General features: G+C 35.3%; 1 protein-coding gene across 4 annotated transcripts in view; it reads right to left on the bottom strand.

The window, feature by feature from the left end:
* Nucleotides 1-13668, bottom strand: part of KLHL28 (kelch like family member 28) — a 119714-nt gene that overhangs the window by 18518 nt on the left and 87528 nt on the right. For all 4 annotated transcript variants that reach the window (XM_050795822.1, XM_050795824.1, XM_050795823.1 and 1 more), the window contains exon 2: nucleotides 3186-4084. In XM_050795822.1, coding sequence (XP_050651779.1) covers nucleotides 3186-4084 — 899 coding nt within the window. The remainder of the gene's footprint in view (nucleotides 1-3185; nucleotides 4085-13668) is intronic.

The following is a 13668-nucleotide window of genomic DNA, read 5'->3' as shown; positions in this document are numbered from 1 at the left end:
TACAAATATGATAATTTCACTAACCTCCTTAAAATTGTATTTGCAACCCATATAAAAGTCTTTTTTTTTTTTTTTAAATCATGGCATACAATATCTTCTTTGACTTGGTTCAAACACCACTGCTTGACACTTCTTGGTTAGAACCCTCTACTTCTGAATACCAATCAGCTTTTAGTTTCCTGAATATCCCATAATGTATTGTGCCATTGTGTCTTTGTATATTCCCTGTGATCTTTCTTCTTTCTTTGCTTGATTCTTGCTTAGCATTCAACACTCAACTTGTACATGAAGTTCTCTACAATTTCTCTTCCCTAAATCCCCCAGATGGGATAAATGGCTGTCTTTAATGTTTCTATAAAATTATCTTGATCATTGCATAAACATTATGTATTATTTTCTATATGTCTCCTTTACTAAATTATGAACTTGTTGAAGGTCAATTATCTAGCAGTGTATCTGATGCACAGGTGTTTAATATCTTTTGTAGAGTTAAACCGAATGATCATTCAGGTTGGTTTTAATTTTTCCAGAGTTATAATAATGCTGCAATAATCAGTTCTGTGCAAATAATACTTTTAATTTTAAAATTTTTATTATGATAGATTCTATGATAAAAGATTACTGTGTCTAAAGATATGAACAGGTCTTATTATTCTTCAATAATTTGTTATTTTTAATAGTTGAGAAAATAAGAGGCAACTGCTCAAAAATTTTTACACTATAGGCCAGGTGCGGTGGCTTACGCCTGTAATCCCAGTACTTTGGGAGGCCAAGGCGGGCGGATCATGAGGTCAGGAGATCAAGACCATCCTGGCTAACACAGTGAAACCCCGTCTCTACTAAAAATACAAAAAAATTATCTGGGTGTGATGGCAGGCGCCTGTAGTCCCAGCTACTCTGGAGGCTGAGGCAGCGGAATGGCCTGAACCTGGGAGGCAGAGCTTGCAGTGAGCCAAGATTGTGCCACTGCACTCCAGCCCGAGTGACAGAGGGAGACTCCATCTCAAAAATAAAAAATTTTTTTTTACACTATAAATACATATTTGGAAATTTTTGTCATAATATTTACTAATATAATTTACTTTATGCCAGTAACCAGTGAGTTTCAGAATAAGAGTTAAACAATCAATTCGTGTAGCTAACATAACTAATGTTCTATGTGTAGCCCAGTCTCAACACTACTAGTTTTAGATTACAGTCAAAATGTATTATGAGGCTGGGTGCAGTGGCTCTTGCCTGTAATCCCAGCACTCTGGGAGGCCGAGGCGAGTGGATCACCTGAGGTAAGGAGTTTGAGACCAGCCTGACCAACACGGTGAAACTCTGTTTCTACTGAAAATACAAAATTAGCGGGGCATGGTGGCACATGCCTGTAATCCCAGCTACTTGGGAGGCTGAGGCAGGAAAATCACTTGAACCTGGGAGGCGGAGGTTGCAGTGAGCTGATATTGCACCACTGCACTCCAGCCTGGACAACAACAGCCAAACTCTGTCTCAAAAAATAAAAAATAAAAAATAAAATAAATAAATAAAATGTATTATCAGACTTTTTTTTTTTCTTTTTCAAGACAGGGTCTCATTCTGTCACCCAGGTTAGTGTGCAATGGTGCATTCATAGCTCACTGCAACTTCAAACTCCTGGGCCTAAGCAATCCTCCCGTCTCAGCCTCTTGAGTGACTGGGACTATAGGAGTACAACACAGTGCCCAGCTAATATTTTAAATTTTTTGTAGGGACAGGATCTCGTTATATTGCCAAGGCTTGTCTCAAACTCCTTCCTCAAGTGATCCTCCTGTATAGTCCTCCCAAAGTGCTGGGATTACAGGTATTGTGAGACTTTTTTAAAGATGCAGAATTTATCAGTTGCCATTGATGAAACATCAAGTTTCCTAATACTAGAAAGGGAAAAGCAGGCCGGGCGCGGTGGCTCAAGCCTGTAATCCCAGCACTTTGGGAGGCCGAGACGGGCGGATCACTAGGTCAGGAGATCGAGACCATCCTGGCTAACACGGTGAAACCCCGTCTCTACTAAAAAATACAAAAAACTAGCCGGGCGAGGTGGCGGGCGCCTCTAGTCCCAGCTAATCAGGAGGCTGAGACAGGAGAATGGCCCGAACCCGGGAGGCGGAGCTTGCAGTGAGCTGAGATCCGGCCACTGCACTCCAGCCTGGGCGACAGAGCAAGACTCCGTCTCCAAAAAAAAAAAAAAAAAAAAAAAAAAAAAAGAAAGGGAAAAGCAATCTACCACATTTTTGGAAATGGTCAGAAATCCACAGTATTAAAAAATATACATTAAACACAAAAGTTTTCATGAAGCCATCCTATCTATGAAAAAGCAAAAATAACTTCAAGCTATATTTTCAATGTATAAAAGTTACTAGTATAATGCACCAAATTAAGGCAAACTATCACCATGGGCCAAATTTAGCCCACTAGCTATTTTTATAAATAAAGTTTTATTGGAACATATCCATGTTCATTCATTTATGTATTATCTATGGCTGCTCTCACACTACAATGGCAGAGTTAAGCAGATGCCACAAAGATTACATGGCTCACAAAGTCTAAAATATTTACTGTTTGGTCCTTTATAGAAAAAGTCTGACAATTCCTAATCTAAGTTATCGGGGGGAAAAAAAACATACTTCTTAATGCTGTCTTTTAAAAATACTTACACTGAAGAAAACAAATTGCACTCAAAGTACATAATTTATATCAGTATCCTGTTTCTTCTCATTTCTTTGGTAGCACTTCTAATGAACTGTTTTCATTCAAACCCATTCCTGTCACCAGTTCCCTCACCACAGGTTCCTAGTTCTCTCCTTTGGTATCTTCCGATATAACTGACAATAATAATAAGTCTCTTCTGATGTGGTCTGACTCAAAGATGTAAATGGTTCCAGAAAAAAAAAAAAAAAAAAAAAAAAGACATAAAATGGAATAAAAGTTTGTGAGTAACCAGGTGGACAAAGTGTGCACTTGGGGAGGTGGTTGATAATTGAGAGTATCGTAGAGAATGAATGCCAATAAAAACAATCATGTAAGTATTTTAGGAAGAAGAAAAAAAAAACTAAAAAGAAGGAAAGAAAAGTAAAAACGAAAATCAAACTATTTTTAAACTATAGAAAATCTGCACATTTAAAAAGCATAAAAGCACCATTCATTTAGGAAAGCCTTCTATTTACCTATCCAAACAGGCAAAGAGTCCAGATTTCCCTCCTACTGCACAAAGTACTTTGGGAGCACAGCGAGGTCGTGTCATCAAGACTGTCTGATGAGAGAGTCTATGTTCAGGCATAAAGTGGTACTTTAGGGCTTCATTCAAAAGATGTTTACAAGTACGATCATCACGAATAAGATGATTTGCTTCATATAGTCTAGTGAGAAACTTAACGCTCAACAATGGTAATCGTACACTGTTTAGTAACTGTGCTAAGTATTTCTGGCGTTCTTGTACATCATACTTGATCCAAGACTCTAATGCATAAAAAACAGTCTCTTCGGTAGCTACATTCAAACAGTCATTGGAAACAATTTCATCCAAGTCAGCATGTGTAAGCTCAAAAAACTCCTCAGTCTGGCAAACAGCTTCAAAATTCTGGCATATGTATTTAGTGGCTGCCAAATAAAGGTCATGGCAACCATACGTTTCTGCAAAACGAGAAATTCCAATACAATTACCAGGATCAAGTTGGCTTTCAAGAAATGCACAACATTCTTTCAGGACAAGTTTTATCTGGAGTAGGTTTGCTGCTGGCAGAAGAGATTCAACTGTGTCCTGAGAAATAAAAACAGTCCCTGTATAGGCATACTCCACAATGGCCTGGAGAGCAGTTTCATCAATGCATTGAAACTCAACCTCACTGTTCTCTTTTTCAGAAAGGTTTCCAGTGAACATAGCTTTGAAATACGGGCTGACGCTGGCAAGTACCACTTTGTGAGCATGGATTTTAACATCGCCTACTCGAAGAATGATGTCACAGAGTTCGTGATGTTGGCGAAGAAGATTCAAGCCCTGCAGAAGTTGTTCAGAATGCAAGTGGGTTAAGTTAGCAAGCATGTAGGTCGGGGATGTGTGGTCCATCTACAGAAAAATAAAAAAGCATAGACAGTTATTTCAAAGTAATCTTGTCAATAACACTGCTTTTCAAATAGTACAGAATAATCAGATTTGTAATTTATTTGCCTGTTCCTTGGTTTTTAAATACTTCATAGTAAATACTAGAACTAGAGGCTTTCAGAGTTAGAAGGGATTTAACAATCATATAATTCAACCTATTTATTATAGACATTAGGAAATGGAAGCCCAAAAGGTTACATGAGATGCCCCAAACCATAAAAATCTCTGACAATGGACTTTTGGATCAAAACTCTACCAACTTTTTCATTTTGTTTCCCTTGCATTAAATTCAAGTCTGAGCTATCACTGAAATAAAATGAAAATATGAGGGGAAAAACTTGCTTAAAGTAAAATTATATGTAGAACAAACAACACTATTTGCCAACCAACAGATGCTTTAATTGGACAGAAATTTCATGTTAACACACTTTACCCAAAATTCCAATAATTGCTTTGATAGAGGGTGCTGAATTTAATGAAGGTACCATTACCACCAATTAATTTAATTAATTATGAACAGAATACAAAGTTCCATAATGAGGGCAATAAGGCTCACTTACTGATCTATATATACCATACCCACTCAACTTTTTTTTTTTTTTTTGGACGAAATCTCACTCTGTCGCCCAGGCTAGAGTGCAGGGGCATGATCTTGGCTTACTGCAACCCCCACCTCCCAGGTTCAAGCAATTCTCCTGCCTCAGCCTCCCAAGTGGCTGGGATTACAGGCACCTGCTAACACGCCTGGCTAATTTTTATATTTTTAGTAGAGACGAGGTTTCACCATGTTGGCTAGGCTGGTCTCAAACTCCCAACCTCAAGTGATCCACCTGCCTCAGCTTCTCAAAGTACTGGGATTACAGGTATGAGCCACCGCACCTGGCCTCAACTCTTGATCATTAATTCAGATCATGCCCACTCAATCTACTTGCCACTTTGTGCTTCTGGAAGATGAAAAAGAATAAAAATAACAGGGAAGAAAAAGGATGAGAAAGAAAAGAAAGTGGAGAGACAATAAAGACTATGGTAGGCAGAATAATGGCTCCCCAAATGACATTCACATCCCTATCCCTGGAACCTGTAAATATTACTTTATATGGCAAAAAGGGACTCTGGAAAGGATTAAAAATTTTGAGATGGGGAGATGATCCTGGATTATCTAAGTAGGTCCAAAATGCAATCAACATGTACCTTTTAAGAAGGCAGAAGGAGACGTGACACAGACAGAAGAGGAGGTCATGTGACTAAAGAGGCAGAGACTGGAGTGCTGCAGTCACAAACCAAGGTCTGCTGGCAGTCACCAGAAGCTAGAAGAGGCAAGAACAGATTCTCCCGTAGAGCTTCTGGGAGGAGCATGGTCCTGCCACCTTAATTTTAGCCCACTGACACTAATTTCAGACTTCTGGCATCCAAAACCGTGAGAGAATACATTTCTTTTGTTTTAAGCAACTGAGTTTGTGTAATTTGTTACAGCAACCTTAAGAATTAATACATGAATATTTCAGAATGGACTGTAGCGGTTGCTTAGATGAGACAAAAGGAATACAGGACACGTACATAATATAAGCTATTTTCTTCCTGTCTCATTCACATTTCAATCACAAGTTATGGCAATAACAAAAAAGTACATTTGGTTTCCATCTTAAAACCATCAATTCCATCAATTTAAACATTTTGAACACTATTGAGAGAGTAAAGAACTTCATTCTTGTACATTTTTAAGTGGAAAAAATCCAACTCTTGAAATTTTTATCTTCATCAAGTACGTAGTTGTTTCATACTTATTTCACACTGAATTTTAAGTCAGTTAATATGGCCACTTTACAGCTGATAACAGCCTCTACTGCTGATCTCTGCAAATAATCTCACACCTATCTGCCAGAAAAATTCTCAAATGTTATTGCAGTCATGGTATAAACAAGTCCCAAGAAGCTTCTGGGTCTTCCAGTAGGTACTCTTTTTCCAGAACATAATACATACTAGTAAGAAGACGGCAATCAGGAGGCATAAGTTTAGATCTGTACACGTTCTGTTAGTTACTCCAGTGTTCACGTTTTTAAACTATGTAACTTCTTTTAGCCTCAGTTTTATGAAAAAGTTAAAATCTAGACTTAAAAGTGAAGAATGAATAACAGGAAAGGCAAGTCGATAGAAAAAATAGGTAATGGGGTTAAGAAAGCAGTCCTTGTTAACTTTACCTTCTCAATCTTTGTTTTCCTTATTTGCAGAATGAGATCATAACAATACCTGTACTTTATTATTCAGGTATTAATGTAGCTGAGGTTTTTGAGGATCAAATCAGACAATGTACATAAAAACATGATAAACTATAAGAATAAGTGATATTGTACTACAGTAGTACTATGGTAGTAGTGAGGCAATAGAGATAAAACAAGATCAGTGAAGAACACAGACTTTGGAAATATAAGGTAATGAGTTTTAGTCCCATCTGGATCTTGAATTGTATTATTAGGGGGAATAACAGGTACCAGCCTTTCTTAATCTAAGTACTAATTGTTTGATTCATAAAATATGAATACCCCACTTATCTCAGAAGTTTAACTGAAAGTGATTCTCTAAATTATAAAGTTCTACACAATATACAGCTTGAGGTGTTAAGAATATAGTATTTACGCCTCACTGTACTAAACTGCCGCTTCCCAATATCCCCACTTTCACTAATTCCCATTCTTTCCCACGATGACCTTTTACTCTTATGATCCTCATGTAATGACTATAGCTCTATATAAAACTTGCTATCTCCCAAATATTTTCTTACCACACGTTAGATTTTGTCTATAACCTTTCTCCTCTCATCTTCCTTTCCTCCAATTCAAATTCTCAAAACTGAAGATCAAAAATTAACTTTACCTGGATGTCTATAAGCATTTATTTACTATATTCCTTTTATTTACTAATTTACTATATTCCATTTATTTACTAATTCCTGCAATTAATTCAATTATATGAGTTGCTCTGTAAAACATACTCCTTTCAACTCTCATTTTCTGATTTAACAAGGAGAATGGTAGACTAAAAAGTGAAGGATGAACAACAGAAAAGGAAAATGTATGAGAAAAATGAGAGAAGGGATTGAAAAAGGAGACCTAGTCACTTTGTAAATTCATTTCTCTCTCTCAGACTAAACAATTATGTTTCAAGATATTTAAGAGAGCCTGAAAATGAGATTCTTGAATCATTACCTATGCCACAGGACTGAAGACTATTTTCAAAAATAAGACAGTAAATTCTACAATATGGTAAGATTTCTGTTAATTTCAGATAACATTCTAAAATAAATTATTAAAGATTTGACTTGTGAATACCAATAAGAAGATGGAGAGATCTTTAGGATTAGGACATATGAGCTAAAAATAATAAGATATGTTACAGACTAGGTTTGTTTCTTTTTAAAAATGTATTTAGAAGACTTGTAGATCAGAAAAGTAAACTTGATATTTAACTAGATATTAGTAAATAATTTTATAATGCCCTTCATGATGTTTCAAAGAACAAAACTAAAAAATATATAAGCTAGTTCAGTTAGCTAAATTAGCAACTGGTGGAACAAATACCCCCCATTAAATATACTACTTAATGGAATGAGGCCTAGAGGGATGTTCCTAGTGGTATTCTATAAGGCCAAGAGGAAGATGTTTAAGTCCTGAACTTTGAAGATGACCTGAAGCTGCAAAGGACAGCAAAAGCATTGACTAACACAATAAGGATCCCGAAAGACCTGATATCTAATAACAAGAAATTTAAAAGGGATAAACATAAAAATTCTATAGCGGATTCCAAACCAACTACCCAAAGTATAGAATAAGAGAGAAAAGACTCATCTGTAGGATGTGTTTAACAGGTTTAGGGATTTTAATTGCAGTACTATTTTAACACCATAAACTTATGTGGGCTTAAGCTGCATTAACAGAACTATAATAGAAATACAGAGGAGAAATTTTTGCTTCGCTCTGCAAATGTCAGTCCATATCTGTAGTACAGATTTTGGGTATCATCCTTTGAAAGGGATCTAAACAAACTGTAACACCTGATGAAGAGAAGAAATTCAAATCAGGTCTTACAGGTAATGGAACTGAGGTACTGAGTCTGGGAAAAAAGGAGGTCTGAGTCATCACACGAAAAACCAAGGAATGAAAGTTACTCAACAACAACAGGAATAACAATTATAATATAGGGTTGTTTTGAGGATTAAATGAGTTTATACATAAAAAGGGCTCAGAATAGTGCCTATCACTTAGTAGGCTCCTAATAAATGACTTATTACTAGTAAATGTTTTGAGTTGTCCCTTGAGAGGTATTCAACTTTCTTTGGTGCACTACCTCTCACTATTAGATAAGAAATCCAGTCTGTCTTCTCTGATACCTTGGGCAACAACAAGTATCACAGAATTGTTGATTCTCAAATTAACGTTATGAATTATTGACTAGATTCATTTTTAATATAAGTAGGAATCACATAGTGATAGATCCTATATTGCTAACCTAATTTTTGTGTACCCAATTCAAAACTGGTAAATTACCATCAACATATGACATGCATGCATGACACAATATAGGTCTGTAAATACACATATTCATATATGTACACACACAACACATGAATATACACACACGCATATATTTGTATGATACGCAGTATAGTTTTAAGAGACTGGGCTTTCGTATCAGGTTTCCCAGGTTACAGTACAATGGTATGCATTGTTTAACAGCTATGTGACCTTGGGAAACTCAGTCAAAAGTCTCAATTTTCCCACTTGTAAAAAAGCAGACAAAAGTGTATAAAAAGTAGTTGTAAATATGCCTTTCTATGTGCTGGTACATAAGCACTCAATAATTGGTAGATGTGATTTATTTTTATTGTTCATCAACCTTAAAAAAGCTTGGTTATTGCCAACTATATCCATGAAACGCCTTTCCTTCCATGCATAACAAAAAAGGAAGGAAGTTTGCTTACTGTCCAGGGAACAAATACCTACCAAAGCCAGGCCAAAGCCTCATTAATTCTATCAGTAAAGAGACATATAAGCCATTTTAAAATTTAGATGGCTTATTAGATTTAGATAGTTTATTACTTAGAGAGTGAACAGAAGATTAGCCGAAGAGTAAACTGCCTGGATCCTTGTCCTGCACATCAAAAATGGTAACACAAAAAAGGGGCTGGCCCAGTGTAAACTATGGCTAAGCAGTTTTCTATTCTGTAGCTCTATTCTAAGGGTGTGGGGTGGGGTCAAAAGTCTAATACCTAATCACAACCAGGGAAGTGAAGAGAAACTGTCTCATGACACACTTCTAGGGGAAATAGAGAGGTGAGTGGGAAATTGGGAGATGACCTCATAGCAGCTCCTTAGAGGCCTCTCACCCTCTCATATTCCAGGAGAATCACAAGGTGTGTCAAGCCACAGATAAGCTGCAGTCCTGAAGTCTAAGTCTTTGCCTATATAGATACATGCAAGGTGACCAGAGTACCATGACAAAGTTGTTCCCCTACACTTATGCCCCTAAAATACTTCTTTATCTCACTTTCCTAGATCTATGTTGTTAAAACCTTTTAAATATTTTCTGACCATTCCAACTAGTGAGTAAAACATTCTTTTCATTTGAATCAGCAATGGTTCATTTTACTTCATAATAATATAAATTATCAAAGTGTTTAAAATGGGCCAAAGAAAAGGCACTGATAAAGGTAATTTCATAAAAAAAAGCCTATGCATATGTTTATAATTATATTAGATGCAAATGACATACTTTCATTCCTTGTAAGAAGTACTGAGAATAAAGTTTAATTTTAAAAATTATAGTTTTAATGCTTAATCAAAACAATGTCAACTAGTAACTTCAACAAGGCAAGATAAAAATAGGGAACAACTTAAAATGAATTACACTAGCAGTTTGCCATAACATAATTCTTTTACTTTGTTTTGTTTTTGTTTTTAAGACAAGGTCTCATTCCTGTTGCCTAGGCTGGGGTGCAGGGGCAAGATCTTAGTTTACTCACGGCAGCCTTGACCTCCTGGGCTCAGGTGACTGTCCCACTTCAGCCTCCCAAGTAGTTGGGACTACAGGCACACACCACCACGCCCGGCTAGTTTTTGCATTTTTTTGTAGAGAAGGAGTTTCACCATATTGCCTGGGCTAGTCTTGAACTCCTGGACTCAAAGGATCACCCATCCTGGCCTCTTAAAGTGCTGGGATTACAGCTGTGAGCCACTGAGCCTGGCCAAATTAATTCTTAAAATTTTTAATTTGGCCCCTTTCCTCTCTCAAAAAATAGGACTTCAGAAAAATGCGCAGAACTCTAACATTTTCAAATACAAAGTTTTTAAAACAGTGATTTTCAAAATATGATTCTCGTACCAAGAGCATGAGCAACATTTGGGAACCTGCTAGAAATGTAAATTCTTGAGCCCCATCACAGTTGTAAGCAATCAGAAACTACATAGATCATTGGGGTTGCAGGAAATGGACAAACTGTGTTTTAAGTCCTCCAGGTTATTCTTAGGCAAAAGTTCCAGAACCAGTTAAAATATTTATAGCTCAAGTTTAACAGCTTAAAAATTACTGAAAATTATTTCTAAGAAATATTTAAAATAAATTTTTTTTAGAGACAGGGTCTCACTATGTTGCCCAGGCTGGAGTGCAATGGATATTCAGAGGCATGATCATGGCGCAATACAACCTCAAACTCCTAGGCTCAAGTGATCCACCTGCCTCAGCCTCATCAGTAGCTGGGACTACACCACTGTGTTTGACTCAAAAACTATAATGCCTTCAAAATTATAAATGACAACTGTAACTATACTTGGTTCTCAGCTATCTACCCATAAATGGCTAAAAAACTAATTCAAAGAAGCAATACTTTCCAATCTTCAAAGCCCCACATTTGTCAAACAGTTTTACACTGGCAGTTTCATTTACCTCAGTAACCACTTTGCGTAAAAGGAAGTGTATGTACCATAAAAAACAGGAAAGAACAGTGAGTAAAAGTATTAATTTTAGAGTTGGAGACACTTGGATTTAAGTCTACATTTTGCTACTTAATAGCTGGGCTATTTGATACTTGGGCAAACTACTTATCCTTAGCTTAAACATTCTTATTTGTAAAATTTGTTGTGGATTAATAGGATTAAATGAGAAGTATGTAAGGAAAAACAGATCAATGGAGAGCAGAAAATATAAAAGTAGATCATTTGATATGCAGGTTTAGTATATGATAAAAGTGGCATCCCAGCAAGGGAAAATAGAAACGTTTAAATGTGTTGAGATAACAGAATGGCCATATGGAAACAGGTAAAACTAGATTTCTGCTACATACCTACACCAACAGGATAAATTCCAAATGAATCAGAGGTATACATATGAAAAATGTAATTATATAAATATTAGAATGAAATGGGGGTGAAAACATGTTGAAATTTAGTCCCCAATGCGGTAGTATTGAGAAGAAGGGGTTTTAAGAAGTGATTGGCAGAGTCCTTATGAATGGATTGATCCACTTACAGATTAACGAATTAATATGTTAGCAAATTAAAGGGGATTTATCACAGGAGTGGGACCAGAGGCTTTATAAAAAGAAGAGAGAGAGCTAAGCTAGCACACTCACAGCCTCCTCACCATGTGAGGCCCTGTGCTGCCTTGGGACTCTGCAGAGTTCCTACCAGCAAGAAGGCTCCCACCAGATGCAGCCCCAAGAAAGCTCGCACCAGATGTGGCCCCCTTGACCTTGGACTTCTCAGCCTCCATAACTGTAAGAAATAAATTCCTTATATTTACAAATTACCCAGTTTCAGATATTCTGTTACAAGTAACAGAAAACAAACTAAGACAACCTGAGATTAGGGAACAGTTTCCTAACTTTGAAACAAAATCCATAAGACATTGGTGAAAAAATAGGTAAAACTGACTACATTTTAAAAACTTAGAATAAAGAAATCATAAGTAAAAATATAAATGAGACTGGGAAAAATATTTGTAGCATATATAAAATTTTTATCAGTAATTATAAAATATTTCTAAAACTCTCTAGCCCTATAGGAAAAATTGGTTAAAGAAATGAACAGATGTTTGTTAAAAACATAAATGGTTTTAACCATACAAAAATTGCTCAACTTCACTTAAAATCAAATACATTAATACATAGAGTTAACAATTTTCTCTTGACAGCATACTCTGTTGGTGAGGATGTGAGAAACAGGAAATCTCACTCATTACTGTGGGAATAGAAAACGATACAAAACCTCTGGAGGTAAATCTGTCAAAATCTAGCAAAATTACATTTGGATTTATCCTTTGACCCAACAACCCTACTTCTAAGAATCTATCCAAAAATTACACTGGCAAAAATGTATAAAGACACATTCATAAGGCTAATAATAATTGCAGGTCTATTTATAAAAACAAAAGAATATACTCATGTTTCTTATTCCTCATATTTGAGAGACCAAAAGGCAACTGACCAAGAATTTTAAAACAACTCTCATGTCCAGCAACGAAAGAATGGTTGTGAAAACTATAGAGCATCCACACAGTGGAGTACTATAAAGCAATGAAAAGGAACGGGGAATCTCTGTATGGAATACTCTGCAGTGATCTCCCTGATCTAAGCAAAGTATGTTTAGTGTGTCACCATTTATCTATGAAAGGGAAGATTACAAATATACATAATCATTTCTATTAAAAAATAGAAATAAAACAATTTCTAATAAAAAAAAAGTACATACAATATGTACTTTTAAAAGTTACCTACAAGAGGAGGTATGGAATAAACTAGAGAAGGTAGAGATAGAAGGTAGACATCTTTGAATATACTCTGTTTTATAGATTTGATTGTGGAATCAGAAAAGTATTTTTCATAATTATAAAGCACAATTAAATCTTAAAAACATGATCCATAAGAAATTTGAAAATACAAAGGAAGAAAATATGTACCTAGATAGGGGCCTTACCATACCATTCCAAATAACTTTAAAACAGTAATCTGATAGTCTCTATTGCAATATGCCCTAAAATATACATCTTACACTGTTTTCAGTAATTGCATTGTTGATGAGGACACTGTTTATTTGTATTGTGACATTGTTAATGTGTGCATTGTGCTATAAAGCAAATGAGTAATGATATGATATTCTATCAACCCTAGGGTCACTGTGATCTAGGATTCTTGGTATGGGAAAAAGAAGATAAAGATATAACACTAAGATGTTAATTAAATGTATGTATATAAATAACAGTAAATATTCATAATACATAATTTCTATATAATTTATAATATATAAATATTATATGATGTATATTAATATTAAATATAACACATTAATATTATATAATATATAAATGCAATATATTATTATATTAATACTATGATATATACATGTAATATATATTATTATAAATATATATTAATATAATATATAAATATATAATATATAAAATACATGTGAGCTATACATACATATTAAATCTATGTAATATTAAGGAAATATATGTAATATTTCAAGGAAATATATGTAATATATAATATATGTAATATA

The sequence above is a fragment of the Macaca thibetana genome, chromosome 7, assembly GCF_024542745.1.
Source record: "Macaca thibetana thibetana isolate TM-01 chromosome 7, ASM2454274v1, whole genome shotgun sequence".
In the NCBI taxonomy this organism is placed as follows: domain Eukaryota; kingdom Metazoa; phylum Chordata; class Mammalia; order Primates; family Cercopithecidae; genus Macaca; species Macaca thibetana.
This window is presented reverse-complemented; position numbering and strand designations above follow the sequence as displayed.